The following is an 18,527-nucleotide window of genomic DNA, read 5'->3' as shown; positions in this document are numbered from 1 at the left end:
CTTCACCTCAATGAAAGAGAGACACATTTGTATTGCTTTTAGGAACATCTGCATTTCCCCCTGCATGAAGAGGGTTTTCTTATCTTGTTTTTCTGGGGATGCCCATTTTAGAGACAGAAATCAGGAGATCTCCTCGATTTCCCACTTTGCCAATGAGGACATGACTACAACTTGTCCTGATGGCCCTGGCTGCAGATGTGACATGGGTCAGTGATGTGCCAAATTATATGAGTGTGTGTGCCAGGAAAGTATTGAGGTCAGATGAGAAAGAAGACATGAAGGCACATGAATCCTCTAGTGCTTTCTTGGTGACAACACTTTTTTGCCCCAAATTGCAGTTCCTGCAGTGAATGCTTCCACAAACACTGAGAGGTCCCCTTAAATATAAAGTTCACAGTTTACCTCCTTAAACATCCATGTGTCAATCACTATAATCCATATAAATCTTCTTGCAATCAGTAATAGCAATATATACATGTGTGTGTATATATATATATTTATATTTGGTACTCAAAGGATTTTCTAGTCTTATTCCAAGCAATCAAGGACATATGTGTTAAAATAACCATGGTACTGTAGAGCAGTCTTGTAAATACCATATGTCAGAGGAAAAAATACACAGCTAAATGCATGTCGGCATCAGCTCCTGCAGTTTTGTAGGAGTTCTGGCCATGGAAGTGAAGCAAAGCTGGGCCAGCTGGAGGTTCAATTTTACACAGAGCTTATGCTGTGCTCTGAAAAGACAGGTGAGGATGTGACTAGAAAAATGACCTGGGACACAGCAAACTGGAATTAAGCTCATGTTCTGCTGCAAATTTCTTATATTGGAAGGAGTTACATTTCATGCATTATGTTGCATTGCCACTTTTTGTGTCTCTATTCCAAGAGAAACAGAAATAACAGTACTTTCTTGTATCTAGTCCTTACTTAGTCTTGTTTATCTAGACTGTAAGTTCTTTAGAGAGGCAAGTGCGTAGGTAAAAACTTTGTGATCAGATACTGAAATAGGAACCTGGAAAGAAAATTTCGAGAACTACATCAGGAAAGGGAACTATGGGAAAGTTGGAATGGGAAGAAGACACAGAAAGAGCTTATTATCTTAGTGTTCCCAGAGCAGAACTTAGGTTTCAATCAATAGACCCAAAATCTATATTCCTTAACTATAAGCACATCACTAGAGGTGTGGTCAAGGCCCACAATGTCCTGGTATCCTCCCTGATTGAAAACCCTTCCCTGAACAGGTAGTACAGACTTTCCCTGAACTCCAGATCAAAGTTTTGATAAAGCCAAGGCATGCAGGTTTCCATGATCTCTGTAATCAGTGTGGATGTTGGAGAAGAAGGGAATGAAAGACCCTTTAGTTAGTACAGTAAAGGTATCTATATATTTTCTTGGTCATTTGCCAAAAAAGGGATTGAGGGTATGCATTTTCCAAAGAATGCATCCTCAACCCCTGATTTTTTAAAAAGGATGTATGTGAAGACAAGTTGTTGGTTCAAGATTGTAAGAAACTCTACTGATATGGATAGAAACTAAAAAATCCAAGAAATCAATGACTTACCTATTTAGATAAAGAAACATTGAAATACTTGGCAGTGATCCCAGTTTTATCTTCTCTTTTCTAAGAGTTAGAGGTTTTTAACTGTGCAACATATAGCTGGGCATTAAAGAGTTTCACGGCCTTTTAAATCCTACCTTGTCTGTCTTCATGGATTTGATGCCAAAACTAAATCAGGTAAAAATCAGCTGAATAATTAAATCTGCTGGGGGAAAGGATGGAACCTGTGATTTGCCTATATAACCGGTAGTGTTGATAGAGCCTATGGTTTACAAAGGGGGGAAAAGGCAGCAAAACCAAAAAGTACAAACCCTGTAAAGGTTAGATAATGATTAACACAAGAAAATAACTGACTTCCTTTTTATTTCCACTTAATCTGATGGTAAAGTAGAGATGGGAAGGGTGATAAGAAAATCTGCTTCTCTGTGTTGTAACAAATAAAAAAATATTAAGCTGTACTTAAGATCCATAGCTCTGGATAAACCTTCTTTTGAGGCTTGGCCAGAATGTCTGCTTCATCAAAAATCATTAGTAGGATACATCAGTAGAGGGACAGAAAAAAAAATTCTATTTAAAAAATTCAAGTGCTTTCTGAGCATATGGAGCCTGGCAAAAATAGTCCCCTTCTTACAATAGTCCCCGATGGGTGAGATTTCTTCAGAGAAATCTTGGAAGAATTGATGGTAAAAGCTGGAGAAGCTGGGAAAATGCTGAATTCAGCAAACACTTTTGGGGACCATCAATCCAGCCTGTGACCACTAAATCCTTCTGGGAGTCATCAAGTTATTTTAGAGAGATGATATAACCCAGATATTCTGTGAAGAGATCAAAGACCATTTGAAGGAATACTTTTCAAAACAGCATGCATCTGCTGGTGACAAAGAAGAACCTCTGGAGTTTCTGTGTGTTTATGCTACAAATAGATTACCAAAAACCCCCCAGAATATCTCTTAAGTTGTAATCGAGAAAACATTGAAATTTACCAGGGCAATGCATATATCAGAAGTAATAAACACTCAGAGGGGCTATATGCGGCTTACAGGAATGTTTACTGTTATTTTGAACTGCTTTGAGTTCCTTTTTCCTTCAAGTCTAGTTTTGTAAATGCTTCATCAATCTACAAATGATTCAGTTTTTCAGATATCAAGGACAACATTCTGGTTTTAGTATTAATTTATGGATTTCTTGATAATCATTGCTGAATTTAAGGGAGGTATTAACAGCTCATGAATTTGAGGTGTTTTAGATTAGTTTTCTAAATTTATACAAAGTGAATTTATACAAAGTGAATTTTCATTAGTTTTAGCACCTGTTGGGAGTAAATGCAGTCCTGTGGCACCCAGATACTGCATCAATACAACCCAAGGCAGGCTTGGTATGACAGGAGGGCACTATGTCTACATTTTCTTAGAAAAAACAACATGAGCATCCTTTTAGAAGCCATGAGTATTTCTTGCCCTTGCATGGCATGTCCACAAATCTTGTAACCTGATGTTACTTTTACTGAATGTTACTTCAGTTACCTCACTGAAGTATCTGTACTGAAGAGACAAAAAGTATCAATAATGTTGTTCTTTGTTCTCAAGAACTTGGAAATCATTCAAAGACCAGCTCAGTTCCTAGAATTGATGAAAGGGAGAATTTCTTTGATTTCTAGCTGTAGCAGAACTACTGACTCCAGGCATGGCTTTGAGAGAGGGTTCTGTGATAGCATTTCTCACAATGTTCATGTGGGGAGATCATTACTGGTGAACACCACTAGATTTTCTATTTCAGCTCACCCAGGTGTCTATACATATCCAGAAGGTATTAAAACAATCTAAACACAAGGGTGTACCAGCTCTGCCTGGGTGTTTGTTTTCTTCCTCAGCAGCTGCAGTAAGTGACAGTGCCGTAGAGCCACGTTTTGCTCCAAGTTTGTGACTAGCCGGCAGGATTCTGCCCAGTTCTCAATTACCCTCTATTGCCCTGACTTTCATTTTTTGAGTTTCACTTCTGTCAGCAAAATTTAACTGATGTATCCCTATGTAAGATAATCTCAGTAGGAAATATTTTCAATATTCTGCAATAAGGGTCTACTTTTTATTTCAAGGGAGAAAAACTTGACACTCTCTTTACTGGAGGGGAGTTCTCAGTATCCCCCTGGCATAGTCCATGCTAGAGCAGAAGATTGATCCAGAGAAACAAATCACAACACTTTACAGAAGATCCCAAGTGGCTGATTAACCCGGAGAAATTTATCTGACTCTGGTGAAATTAGGCTTCTGAAGAGCTGTTCATCCATCCTTCTGTTGCTCCTGATCAGATTGCTAATGGAGACAGAGCAGTGGACTCTCTCTGTTGTGCTGGTTTTCACCTGTGTGTGGAGTTAAACAGAGCCTCATCCCAAGAGCTGAAGTGACCTTGGTGTGACATCGCACCGTCTGTGCTGTCCAGGTTTGTAAATACTGCACAGGGCGTGTACGCCATCCATAGGCAGGCGGCCCCCTTGGTGACGTTTTGGCAGCACATTTGTCATTCCACTAAGGCAGTCAGATCAGAATCATGTAAAGCAGTCAGGAGATGAGGATCCTTGTCAAAGTCTCAGGAAGCAGACTAGTAATCTGCAGAGGCCTGAATAGAGCTTTTAAAATTGGAAGCAGAACTGACTGCCTAGACAGAGTTTTTGAAAGATAAACAGCGTCAGCAGGCTAAATGGATTTCAAGCACAGCTTTAATTGTTTTTCAAGCGAATCAGCAAAGGGCACCCTAGCTGGAGCAAGCTCTGAAGTACAATCAGGAAGATTTCAAATGTACAGTGGTTTTGAAGATGATCAGGCATTTCAGTGCTAAAAGATACTGTAGTAAGTAATGAAGAAAGACATTTTACGGTCGGCATTGAGAGTAAAAGACACGTAGTCATTGAGTCAATTACAATACCTGCCCTATGTGCATGATGAATTTCACCACCCTCATTAAAATTGACATGCACACTGATTTTCAAACCTCAAAGATTGTCTCCGCAACACACTTGATCAGAAGAACAAGTTGTTTATTGCCAATACTTACTGCGTGTGGAACACACCCCATTCTCTTCCTTTCCCCCAGTCTTCCCCCTCCACCCAACCATCCCAATAGCTTGTGACAGACTAACAACACTTCTGAGTGGATTTTACTGTAATTCTTCAGAATCCCTTGGACCTTGCATAATGGAATTTTTTTGGGTCACCAAATCGTGTTTCCTAATTATAGGAATGATAAGAAAAGAAAAAACCCATCAGATATAATCTGAAACGATTCCCTTATTCTGGCTTTTTTTGCTTTTAGAAACCTGGGATAACCCACTCGCTTCCATCTGTTTTGGGCGCGCTCTGTTTTAACCTTGAAGTCAAAGCTTTCCTTCACCTCCTCTTCCTACCTCTCTCCTGCCAGCTCCTCTCCTGCCGGAGCGGAGAGACCCTCCTGCCCCCAAGCCCTCCTCGCTGGGGAATCATTCTCCCCCGCCCGCCCCCGCTCTCGGTTTTGTTCCCCTCGCGGGGAGCAGAGGCGATCGGGACGAGCGGGGGCTCCGCCAGCGCGGGCACCCCCGCGACGCCCCCGGCCGCCGTTCCCGCGCTGTCACGCACCCCCGCACCGCGCCGGAGGCAGCGGCGGCCGCCGGCCGGGCCGCGAGGGGAGCGCGGGGCGGAGCGCGGGGCCGCGGGCGGGGCGGGGCGGGGGCGGGCGCGGGGGGAGCGGCGGCCCCGGCGCCTGTTGCCCCGAGAGAGTTAACGGTGCGGGGAAACTCGCTCGCCGCTCCTCCGCCCGTGCCGGGCGCTTGGCAACCGGGGCGCCGCGCATGTGGGACCGCCGGGGGCCGCCGCCCCCCCGCCGGGCCCCGCGTCCCCCTCCCCGCCCCGGACAAGGCGTTTAACGTGCCCAGGCGTGAAGTATGGCATGCAAAGATGGTTTCTGCCAAGGAGCCAGCCATCGCCATGTCCTCGGGTCTCTCCATCGCCCTCCTGCACTGCCTGTGCCTGGCGACCTGGTGAGTAGCCCGGCGGCGGCGGCGGCGGGGGACCCGGGCGGCCGGTCCGGTGCCGCCGCTCCCGCGGGCTCCCGGCGGCTCCGCTCATCCGCTCCCTCTTTGCCTCGCAGTCTCACCGGGCCGCCAGGGCAGACCAAAAAAGAGGAGAAATTGTGGCCGGAGAATTTTACCAACATCCTGAACAGCCTCCTGGATGGCTATGACAACCGGCTGCGACCGGGATTCGGGGGTACGGTGGCGGCGCGGTGCCGGCGGCGGGCGGGGGGTCGCTGGGCTGGGGCGGGGGACGCGGCGCTCGGCGCTCAGACCGACCCGCTGCTGACCGAAAAGGTGGGGGTGTGTCCCCATCCGTGCTGCGGGGTCCGAGCCCTCCGAGAGGGGCCGGCGGAGAGGCAGAGGCTGGCCCGAAAGCCCGGGGGTGCTGCGCAGTCCCGGCCGCGGGGGCCCCGCTGGGGCGGTCCCGGGCTCAGCCCCCGCTTTGCTGCTCTGCCCACATCCCGGCATCGGGCGGCTGCTGCTGCGCTGGAGGAAAAAATAAGCGCTGAGGCTAGTGCGCGTTGGCTTGGTGGGGACGGAGTGACCTGTCTGTCTAACACCCATATTCCTCTCGGTCTTGGCAGGTTTTGACCCGTAAATGCCACGATCGGGTCCTAAAAGAAGCAAGTGTACTTTTAGCAGCCTAGGAGGTTAGGTCTGATGGATTCTGTTCCTCTAGTTAGGGAAAATCAGAGCTCAGGTGCCAGTTCTTTACCACAGTTGCTGAAATTCCAGGTTTGATTTAGAAGTCGTAGACTTGATGGCTGTATAGGAATTAGACGTGGCGGGGTTTTAAATTTGCCTTCCCCTGTGCTCTGCGTGTGGGGGTTTTGGGCCTCTTCCTTTCCCCAGGCTGTTAAGATGCAGTTTTGTGATGCTGAAGAAGCAGCCAGACTTGCTGTTCTTTATGATTTTGATGTTTTTGTGCAGGGTCTTGGAACCAAAAATCGTTAAGATCCAGGCAAAATAAAAGTTTATTTTGTAATCTGGAAAGAAGGTATTAAAAACGCAAATTTGAAACTAAAAGTAATATTAAAATATTTATTAAAAAATGCTACAGACCTTTTCATGATGCTCAGAGCTGTAATGAGGTTTTTATAGGCTGCTTCCAATACAGGATTGAATGAGATCCTTGCGTAGGTTTATGTTGCAAAATACTTTCTTCCTCCTCTGAAAGTACCTTCTCCATACATGTGATCCATCCACACTGACACGTATGCCAGCACATTCCCCACATGCCATATGCAGTGCTCTCACATGCATGACTGTGGTTGTCAAAGGACAGCACCTGGCACCCATGGACCACTCTCATTATTTTGAGTGTGTGGAATTAATGAGGCCTTCTTAAGTTAGCTTACACATCAAGTGAGAAGGAAGCTAAATTTATTAACACCCGGAGGAGTCATTGGGAACTGATAGTCTTTTGCAATTTAGTCTTTGTGGAGAGGTTACAGACACTTCTGCACGCGTACAAGAGATGTGCTAAGTTTGGCATCATTTTAGGTTGAATGCCAAGTAATTAGTCATCTAGAAAAGATGCTTTATGAGCATTATCAGATTTCCAAAATTAAACAACCACTAAATATGTAATATATGGTGATTTTTATTTTAATACAGTTGTCCTTTGCAAGATGTTTTGCAAGAGTAGGTATTTTTCCCCTGTAAGTGTGGAAGACTTTCAGAAAACGCAATCAAGGAGAAAAAGTTCATTGTATCTTCTTGAACTTTCACATTGGGAATATTGAAGTAAATGAGAGAGGGAAGCAAAAACTCAGATTTCAGCCTGGGGAAAACATCTCTGGGCCAATATTTCACAAAATGGATATTATTTTGCTTCTTCCTTCCTCATAACTATCTCTATGGCTAACATTTAACCACTCATCTTTGAGTTTTGAACTTTTAAGTAAAACATGGAGGAAAATGCTTTGGTTTTAAAAATGATGCTTGCCTCCCTAGCTCCTTACAGTGAAAATTATCTACACCTGATTTGAGAAGAACAACTTTGGATTAAAAAAAACCAAAAGCAAAACCAACCAAAGACAGAAATTTCTGTAATGGATCAGATTTCACTTTTTGACATTGCTCAGAGTAATAACTAAAGACTATTTATTGAAATAGAGAATACAAAAATCAACTTTTACCTTTATTTTGGGGCTTTTTCCTGATAAATCTTTATCAGACGTGGGATTTGTAGCTTGAAAGTGGGTCACTCACTAGTTTATAGCATTGCAAACAAAATGTCAGAGGGGATGGGAATATTCAGAGACGGAAAGTGTAGTGTGTTTTGGTAATGTTAAAGCTACATCACCTTCTGATGAACAGCAGAATACTTATTTTTGTTTTCTTCTTGAAGCTGATTCACCATCTAGTTTTTACAGGGCCTGAAATGAAACGAAGGTTTCATTTTAGGAACAAAAGGCCTCACAGAGAACTAACTGATGCTGATTTTAAACTTCATATTGATGAAAATATTTCTAATTCTGGCACAAATTATGTTTAAAATCAGACTCGGGGAGGTAGCCAAATTCTGAATTTTGCTGGCATGTTACAGCATTACCACAAATAAAAATACATGAACATAATTCACACGCGGAGCAAAGTAGAAAATGTTTGATTTTGGAAATTGCCTACAACTGGATCAATATTCTCCATACTATCATTAATTTGCACAATTTTCGGTAGTTTTGGAGGAGAAGTCAAATTCCCTCAGCATGCTTACAAATGTCGACGTGGTCTCCCAGGAGAGTTGTGAACACCAGTGGAGTATGTGGAAGCTTCTCTTGGTGGTGGATATGCATTGACACCTTAAACCATAAGTTCACTTAATTAAATGAATTTAATAAACTTAAAAAGTTGCTGTCACCTTAAGATGCACTGCGAGGTTTGGTAGTGTGAGAAACAAAACCAGACGTGTTTATTAAAAAGGTTACTAAAAGACCAATTAGGTGAAAGTTCAATTAAGCTGAGGCAGAGGGAGAATCTAACTCTCTAGATTTGCTACTCTTTAGTAGCAAAGAAATGTAACCTAGCAATTGAATGAAATAAAGCAGAATGGGCAGTTTCATGTAGGAAAGGAAAAAAAGCCCTGCAACTGCTGTCAGGAAGACTTTAAATGCATAAGAGTTTTGAATTTGGGTAGATGGAAGGTATTTAGAGACTAATGAGTAAAGTAATGCTGTATGATGTTTGAAAATAGTGTGATGGAAGTGAAGCTAGTTCATTCCCTACACTGTATGTTCTGTTATACCCTTATCCTGAATTTCTGCATGCAATTTATAATCCAAGTAGGTTTTGTGGTCAAAACCACTCTATAAAAACAGTGTTTTTACAGAAACTGCTTCTAGTGACATTAATTAAAATCATCTGCTGGAAAACTTCGAGCGTACTACCAGAGTTGATTCAGCTGGAAAAGTTTGAAGTAGAAGCATTTCTAGCTAAACCCTGTCTACAGTTTTCATCTGCTTTTAAAATTTTGTATATTACATTAAATTTCAGAAGCTGTATTTTCTCTGGAAATCACCTTATTTTCTGGTCGTTAGTTTCAAACTTACAGTAGAAGTCCAAAGTCTTTGAAAGGAGCCTTATTCACTTGAAGTAAAAAGCCTGGGTCTGATTTGCCGTTTTAAACCCTTGCATGGTTTCAGACTTTACTTGAGTGACTCTTGACATTAGTAAGGGGCCTGCAAGAGCTGATTCAAACCTGTATTGGATAGTAACTTTGAAAAATATGCTGATGTCTTTGAAATTGTCATGATACAGTACCTAATCACACTTACACCTGGATTAGAGATGTAGGAAGGAGTAAGAAGACTGAAGCTGATGAGGGTGACAAGACTGTGTGCTGCTGTGTATCTGCTAATTTTAATGAATTGCGCCTTTCAGAAAACATCTGATCTCTGGTATCTTGCTTTTACTGGCCAATTGTATGGCCAACCAAAGAAAGAAAGTGGTGTGTGACTTGCCTCCTGCCCCAGGCTCTCAGGCTGGCTGTGGAAGCCACTGACCACACGGTGTGGCATCACCCACAGCCCGCTGCTGATGTATTGTGGTGTGGTTGCCCATCAGCTGGTGAAAGATGGAGCCCTCTCCCTTCCTGAGTTCTGTTAATTTGTGTGCGTTAGAACCTGGCATAAGTTTTGAGTCTCGCTATCAACTACTGGTGTTAGCTCTGTGGCTTTCTCTTTGGAAATTGCCACATCCGCTGCTGACTCCTGAATAGAAGGACTAGGACTGTGTTCATCTATTTCCCTTTTTCTTTTCTTCCTCCCTTTGTGTTCTTTCCCATGATCTTGTGATTGAGTGCAGCTCAGTTGTGCAGCTGAGTACTTGGTGGAATTAAATATATTGGCCATTGTCTCCCCTAGGAAGGGTAGGAGAAGGATTCTGTGCCCCTTTAGTCTGTGTGTTGTTCAGCTGATGAACAGCATTTCTGAAGAGTTTCATTTCCTCTCTATGCAGGACTTTAGTCAGAAAATAAACACAGAATACATTTGAAGTGCAAAGGCAATTTTCTCTTTTTAGAGAAAATAAAAATATCTGCATGATTATTTGCTCTTACTAGGAACTCAGGCGTACCTTAAAGGTTCCATTGCTCAGCATAATAGATATTATAATTTATTTTTACTATTTAGATTGCAAATGGACTTGAAGTGAGCATTGAAAAGTGAAGTGGGTCATTTTTTTTTCCCGGCAGTTGTCCATTCTTTCTCAGCTGGTGAGAGTTGATGACTCAAAGCTTAACAGGATATGGTGTTAGATACCTGTAGGTGACAGATTTGAATTTGGCCTCCGTTAGTAATGCTTGAAGTCATTACCATCTGTCTGTTGTTCAGTGATCTGTGTAAAATTAGCTGATATTCTTAGTCCAGTTCTTAGTAGACAGGTGTCCACATCATGAAAACTGGCACCAGTAGCAGGCTTATTGGCTGGCTCAGCAGAGATGTTTTGCTGATAAATAGGCAAAGAAATAGTAGTCTCCTAATTTCTAGAGGTATACTTTTCCCTTCTCAGGTTCTGACATGCTGATGGATGAACATACATAGAGATAAAGGTTATTGTGTGCTGCTGTGTTTGTTGTATTGTAATTTGATAGAGAATGTAGCCCATGTGTTTGAATTCTGCATTAATTTTTTAAAAATGCCCTATCTACTTCTGGCTTCTGAGCAGAATTCTTACATATAGCAGGTGACCTTAGCTGTTCTTTCTGATAGAATGAAACAAGAGAACATATTTCATATGATAGGGTTTTTTTTTCTTTTTTTCCTCACTTAAAAAATGTCAACCCTATTCAGGCAGCAAGAACTTGGAAAGAGAAAACACCAAATCTTTCACACATAGTTATATTTAAAAAAAAAATCTGTAGCAACTACTTTTTTTTTTTTTTTAAATGTAGCTGTAGGAACTGATATAATATGATTTTATGTGGTTTATATATCCTGGGATTGATCTCATAATAGCACCAATAACTGCACAGCATAACTGCACTTTGTATGTTGAAACCTTTGTACAGGCTTGTTTGTTAATGTTTCCGATTAGTTGCAGGACCCTTGATGGCAAAATTTGCAATATACAGAAAGCTTGTTCAGGATTTGAGTGTTTACATTCAGCAGGGATCTCTGCAGTCACAGTTGCCTATGGAGACGCAGGGATAATGGAACCCGAAGTCTTTCACTGGGAGCTGTGCTGCAGTTCATCCCATATGTTGACATAAAATGCATGGGAGAGCTCTCTTGCACTCCTCTTCCCAGGGTTAGGGCCTGGCATCACTTCTTCAGCCCACATGTAACATCTATAACACTGAACTATTCTGGCTTTTTGCAGGGGTTGCTTTTAATCCTGCCTGAGCTTCTTTAAAGTATATTATCTTGCAAGCAGTGATTCAGACGTAACTGTTCCCACTGCAGTGTGTAGGACTCTCCTCCTATTTCATTGACATAAAAATACACACCAGTACGATATAAATAGTTCTTCAGCATTCCTGAAGATTTATGGTGGATAGATACTTTGTGAAGATCCATTGAGGGGTAAGCCCAAATGGTCATATTTAAAGTTAATTGGCCTTCTTACAACTCACTGCATTTTATTGCCAGTAATAGAGCGTTAAGGATTCTAATAGGATCTTCTGCTTGCAGAGCCTGAGTTGATTAAGTGGTGCAACACATTCGTTTTGGAGGGCTGCTTAAATCACCAGTAAAAGTAGGTTAGGTGACTACAGATCACCTCCTCGTTGACAGGAATTCCCACGATTAATAATAGTTTAAAAAAGAGGCAGCAGCATGACTCACTATTTATACCCCCGCTATTGTTACCAACTATGTTTTCTTCTAGAACAAGAAGAATAAGAGGTAGGTATTGGTGTCGCCATAGATACTCCTGGGTTGGCATTAAGTACTGGGATGTGCTGGAAAATCCAAGATTTGTCACTTCACAACTGTTAAGGCCAGTGTAGGTGGAAGACGTGGAGCATGAAAGGGCTGCAATTGGAGAGAAAGCATTAAGGAGATAATCAGCTTCACTGTCTTTGCTCCTACCAGACACTGAACTGTTTGGCCAAGGTTTTGGCTGCAAATCAAGGATTTGTATGTCTGTACTAGCTGGATAACTGTTATGATGTTTAAAGTATCTCTAGATACACATTCATCTGCCATTTTCTAGTGGAATAAGATGTGATTTTCACATCTGTTTTGTTACTCTTCTGCCATCATGTTGGACAAGCAACTGAAATATATTTGTGGCCTCATAATTGTCTGAGAGTTCCTGCTTCCTTCTTTCTCAGGGGTCATACTAATAAATATTTGAGGGCAGAATAGCAGTTACTGGAGAGTGAATTCAAACATGGTTTTAGTCTTGTGCTGCTGCTGCAGTGTTTCTAAATAGCATTAACTTGTAGGCTTGGTGATTTGGAGATTAGCTTCTTGATATTAGCTTCCCCCTTTCCGAGAAACTTCAAAAACCAGTTGCAATGCCTAACTTCCATGAAGCTGTAATCATTTAATAAAACAAAAGAAATCAATGTCTGAGGAGAAGCAGCTCATGCCTGTAGGAAAATCTGTCCCTTTGCACAATTTGATATGATTGTAAAATTACAGTGTTCTGTGAGCTAAAGAAAAGACTATACCATCAGAGGAAAAGCACTTAAAGGTCTGGGGTTTATTTAAGGACTATTCCTATTTAGTTTCTTAGAACTAACAAGTAAAGCAGTTCCTGAAAGGAATTCAGGCACTTATCTCTGTTACTCAGTAAAAAGGGAGTACTGAATATTGAACGCAGTTCCTGAAAGGGATTCCTTCAGGAACTGAGTGCAGTATTCAGTATTCTCTTATTATTGAGTAACAAAGACTAATTCCTGTATTTTCTTATTAAAGCTATGTGGGAAAATGAATTTTTCACTTCTGTAGAAATGATTGCAGAACTATTTCAAGATCAAATGAAATAAATATCTATTTATTTAAATCAACCCTGGATAAATTTTAAAAGTGTACTTATGGGAGATCAGTGGTAATTGAATCTCATCTATTTCTACATGCAAGTATGACTGGGCTTTTCTCTGCTATTTGCTAGCACTGTAGATAAATGTCTTCACTTCTAATCTCTTGGAGCAATTCTACTCTCCAGAAATCAATATATTCAGGAAATGTCATTGGACCATGTGGTGGTAAAATGAGCGATCGTGGATTTCCCTGACTGATGAATGCTTTATTATTTGGAGAAAGGGGAGCAGCTTCCATGTTCAGGCAGTAACCCCTTGCAAAACAAATGGCCTGGTATGAAAGTGTGTAATCTGGAACTTGGTGGTTGCTTCTTAAAAGCCTCTTTGAGACAGACATGCCAAACTATACAACTTTCCAGGGATCTCTGAGCTACCAACTGTTGTACAGTGGAATTTCTACTTTTATTTTGAAAAAATGCCCTTCTGAGAAACTTAGCTTCCAGCAAGGTAATCTTTTTGACGTTTAGATGAAAAATTCTTAGCTTTTCATCTCTAAATAATTGGCAAATTCTATAGTAAAACAATTTTGCATGGTTCTCTTTTACTTTTTGTTCACAGCTTGAGACTTATTCTAGGTGCAAGAACTTAAATTTCCCTGTTTTCCCATTGCTTACTTCTTTTTTTATCTTTTACCATTTGATTCAAAGTGACATCTGTGAAGACTGATTTTTTAGAATTTTTTTTCTTTTCAAGTGGGACATTCTTCTGCTGCTAACTCTGTTGAATCTTTCCTTCTTTCATTTTTAGATTGCAAATATTATGATAAAACCTGATTTATCAGACTTGAGCCACTTATCCTTTATAGTAATTTGAGTTGTAGGGGTTTAGAATCTGGTTGTGAATTTGTAGATGATGCATTTTGTTTTCAAACAGATACCGTTTGGTAAGACCTTTGGTAGATTTCTTTATCAAACTTATGATGTGAGTTAATTACCTGAATTAAACTGTTAGCTAATGCTTTGATCACAAAATCATCATAACAGATGATCATGATTAGCAGCCTTCTAGATTATTACATTAGGAAGAGACCTAAATCCCAGTGGAATTAGTGCATGTTTTCTTTGGTTTAAGGGGAAATCTAGAGTGTACAGAAGAGCAAATGCCCATTTAAGACTTCAAGGTAGTAAAAGAAATAATACATTAAAATGAAACTGCTTTCTCTGGTGGTTGATTTGCCATAGGCAGTTGTGAGAGTGCAAAACCTCTGTTCAGTGCACTGTTTTTGGCAGTGTCCTAAGTATCTTTGGTTCTTTCAAGACAGACATTGTAGCAGAATGTGCATCTTGGTTCAAACTCTCCAAGGTACTTAGACCTTCAACTTTTATTTTGGATATTAGTATTAAAGCACTTAAGTACATCTCAGGAAGTGGATGCAGTTCTTGATCCTGCGATACTAAATTACTCGGTACATAGCATGCTAATGTCTGTTGCCCAGTTATTGCCTGTAGGTCCAAATATTAGTAATAAATGCTTTGAGGAAAGTGGATTTCTGGGATTCAGTGCTTGGTGTAAGGTAGAATGGTGTTTTCAGTGAGCCTTTTAATTTTTTGGCATCAGTTTTCTTAGCGCTTGAGTCAACTTTGGTTATCTGAATGGGGATTTGCATGGCAATGCTGCTTTTGATTTACTTATGTGGTAAAGGTAATTGTAAAGTGCTTCTTATTTGAGACTTATCTGAATTGACCTCTGTTTGCATTTTGCTCTTGCTCGTCCACAGAACCCTGAAAGCGGTAACTGTTCACACACCAGGATCATTTATGGGAATTGTTGACCTGCAAAATTCAAATTTTCTTGCTCACTTCCTTTTCATACATTAGGTCCTGTTACTGAAGTCAAAACAGATATATATGTCACCAGTTTTGGACCTGTTTCTGATGTAGAAATGGTATGTATTTCTGGGATTAAAATGCCATTTCCTGGTTCTGAGAAACCATTAGCTGCAGTAGGAGTGGATGCTTCATCTGTACTGTTCTGTCAATCATGCAAATTAGGCAAGATTAGTAACAGCTTAATTTACAGGTTATAATTAGATACATAAGGCCTGATTCTGGTCACACTTTCAGTGGGTTTTGGCTGGCTTAAGAAATTCACTTCATGGGATTTAAAACAGATTTTCACGGCACAGAGGCAGAATCCAGCCTTGCAGGGAGTGTCTAAGTAAGTCTACTGTGGGGAAAATGTGTAATATCTTTGAAATTGATTTTCATTTCTGAAACTTGTGGTATGCTCAGGTGAATAGTAATGACATCACTTCAAAAATACTTGTTGACGTTTTCATTTCAGATGAATGCCCTTTGCTGATCCTTGTGCTCCTTTAAGCATCACTCTCAGCAAATGTTTGTCTGAAAAGAGTTTTCACAAGTATATTCAGAAATTAAATGTCCAAGTCACATGCATGAAATAGTAACAGAGGAGAAATATTACATTTGCATGTTCTGTTATTTGTGGCTGAATGGCTTTTGATTTCAAGGTCAAATCCAGCAAAACTCTCATCAACTTCTCAAATACAGTGATGCACCCTTAAATCATGCAGCAGTTGATCTTTTTATAACATAATCAAGAAATCCCATGGAAACAATGCAGCCATATGTGTTGAACTGAACTTCTTCATGGAAAAAGCAGTTTCAGGGTAGTAATTTTCTTCCCATATAGTGCTGTTGTTCACTTTGTGTTGCACTTGATTTAATTTTGTTATATGGAAAGGTATGTGATAGTAAGGTATTTTTTTCCAGAGCTACAGTTGTGACAGCACTCTCATGTTGAAATGCATCTTACCCCTTTGTTGATTATCACGTGCAGGATGATGCTTCTCAGAGTGACAAGGGGTACAAGAATGTGGTCCCAAGGAAATCTAGTAATAAGTGCCTCAAATCTGCAGTGAGGGCTGCATGTCATCTCTCAGGTTTCATTTTCAGGGGAAGTTATTAGTTATACTGGAGCATATATCTAGGCAGAAGTGAGAACATGGACTGAAGATGGGTAAGGAACTTGAAAAAGGAAAGTTGATTTCCCCTTTCTTCATTAAGGATGATTTAGGAGGGATGCAGGAATTGTTTCTGGAATACGCTTCAGTTAATATATCCATTAGTGACCCCATGTAATCTGAATGTGGCTGCACTCATAAAACTTGCTGCAACAGTGACGCGTGCTATGGTCTCAGTACAGGGGAGGTCAGAACGTCTTTTTAGTTGCTTTTGTACCCATTTTCATTTTATGAATGGCTTTCATTTAATGAAAATGGTTGAGATCTTATATTACAAAATCTGTCAGGTAGAAGCTAATAACAGAAACTGCTACGTATGAGCTATGAATTTGCCAGCAAGAAATGACACTAGAGGAGACACTTTTCATGGATTGACTATAAATCACAGTGGAGGATACAGTTGTGGAAAAGAAGATATGGAATCCTAAGATGCATTACTAGTAGTCATGCCTCCTGCCAATGCAAATAGATACGGTTTTGCAAGTAATTTCAGTGGAGACATTATGCAGAAGAATTTGAAATCTAGTCAGAAAACATTGTTTGACTTAACAACAAAATCAAAACTGTAAGTTAGAAAGGACTTAAATGTGACCTTTTTCATTGCCACATGGCAGCTTTTTTTGTGAAATGCTTTAGCTTCCTGGGATGAGAAATGCATTCTTTCATCCATTCATTCACATTTGATTTCTCATGATGTGCCTCTGTCTGCCGTTCTGCAGTTGTTTGCATGTTTTCTTTGGAGCATCTGAGTGGCTTTTCTGAGGAAGTTAATGGGATAGTTACATACTTTTAAAAAATGTAGATATATATGCAAATCTCGATATAATTTATTATCCCTGTTTTGTGGGCATGGCAAAAGATTTACTTAGCTTTCCTCAGTTAAAAGCTTACTTTCCATGAGATGAAGTTGGGTTTTCTTTCCTAACTTTAAAGTGGAACTAATCATTTGTCCTGGTATTTTCAATTTAGCCAGCAGCAGCTGATCAATGGATACATTTTCTTTAAAAATCTGTTGACAATTCTTGTCAGAGATAATTTTGTTTCCAGTTATATGCTTGACTTCCAATTCAGTTGACTGCTTCCTGAAACTTAATTAGGTTAATTATTCCTTAATGATTAAATGTGTAGCAGTTTATTGATATGACTAATGTAAGAAATTAAGCTATTAAGAAATACACAAGACACTTTAATTGGTGGAAAGATGTTTTTGTAGTGGACTTAGGATTTTCTTCTCTAATGATTTCTTTGCTCCTGAGGGATTTTTTCTTTTACAGGAAACACACATGCAAATGTGATCTTTGTTTTTCTGCAATTTAATACAGGAATATACAATGGATGTCTTCTTTCGTCAGACATGGGTAGATAAAAGATTAAAATATGATGGCCCTATTGAAATTTTAAGACTTAACAACTTGATGGTTTCGAAGGTATGGACTCCTGATACTTTCTTCAGGAATGGGAAAAAGTCTGTTGCACATAATATGACAGCCCCAAATAAACTCTTCAGAATAATGAGAAATGGCACCATCCTGTACACAATGAGGTATCTAATGTATTTGTTTGACTTCTTACAATTACTGTATGCAAAAGTTGTACTGCCTAGACAAAATGGCAACCGGAGACTATTTAATTTGTTCCATTATAGGCTTACAATAAGTGCAGAGTGTCCCATGAGATTAGTGGATTTTCCCATGGATGGTCATGCTTGTCCTCTCAAATTTGGGAGTTGTAAGTTGCAATTATCAAATTTCTTGTAACTACAGAATTTAAATAGTAGAATTAAATTTTAAGCAGTTACTAGACTTTATGAATTTAGAGAGTTATGTCTTGATATGCAATCTCTATGCAGAAAAAACTCCTGTTAATTTCCTCAATACTTCAATTTAGTACCTCAAAAATTAAACCCAGAGAACTAAAAAGCAGGTGGTGATTCAGCTATTATGTTAAACCCCACTACTCTGGACGCGCAGTTGCTTGAAATTTGTTGTTTTTCTTGGCTCCTGGGGAGGAATTGGATACTCAGTGAAGTGCGAGGTTATCTGGAGAAGAGAAACTTACCTTTAAGCAGCTGGGTAAAAGACACCTAGGGAAGCAGCTTAGCTGACTTTCTCTACAGATAGTGGAAGCACATTGGCATCTTAAGAAAGAGGTGTAGGTTATGTGCAGAGATTAGATGTCTATTTGTAATTGTCTGTCTGCTGGCCTGTAAGAGGAGTTTGCATGGCAAGTTTAGACAAAATAAATAACTTTTTAACTGGTGCGAAAAATCTTAGTGCAGATGACTTTTCTGCTTTGAAGTCAGATGTAGGTTTTTGAAAAATATCCAAATTTTGGATAGAGGAACAGTTTGGGATTGCTGCATAAAAATAGAGAGGGTAGCTGTGGTTCCTTGATGTGAATGCAAAGCAGAGACCTCTGAGACCCTCTGGAAATGGTTGGTGCCCTCCATTAAGTA

General features: G+C 40.3%; 1 protein-coding gene across 1 annotated transcript in view; it reads left to right on the top strand.

Moving 5' to 3' along the window:
* The first annotated feature begins 5,422 nt into the window (after nt 1-5,422).
* The window catches only part of GABRA4 (gamma-aminobutyric acid type A receptor subunit alpha4), a 41,736-nt gene continuing 28,631 nt past the window's right edge, over nt 5,423-18,527 (top strand). Inside the window, exons 1-5 of the mRNA XM_054291074.1 lie at nt 5,423-5,564; nt 5,675-5,793; nt 14,907-14,974; nt 17,395-17,615; nt 17,718-17,800. Of these exons, the coding sequence (XP_054147049.1) occupies nt 5,482-5,564; nt 5,675-5,793; nt 14,907-14,974; nt 17,395-17,615; nt 17,718-17,800 (574 nt within the window). The 5' untranslated portion in view covers nt 5,423-5,481. The remainder of the gene's footprint in view (nt 5,565-5,674; nt 5,794-14,906; nt 14,975-17,394; nt 17,616-17,717; nt 17,801-18,527) is intronic.

Source organism: Melozone crissalis, unplaced genomic scaffold (assembly GCF_028551555.1).
Source record: "Melozone crissalis strain CALT ecotype California unplaced genomic scaffold, PUWL_Pcris_2 ptg000006l_1, whole genome shotgun sequence".
NCBI lineage: Eukaryota > Metazoa > Chordata > Aves > Passeriformes > Passerellidae > Melozone > Melozone crissalis.
Note: the sequence above shows the minus strand (reverse complement) of the source record. Positions and strands in the feature narration are given on the sequence as shown.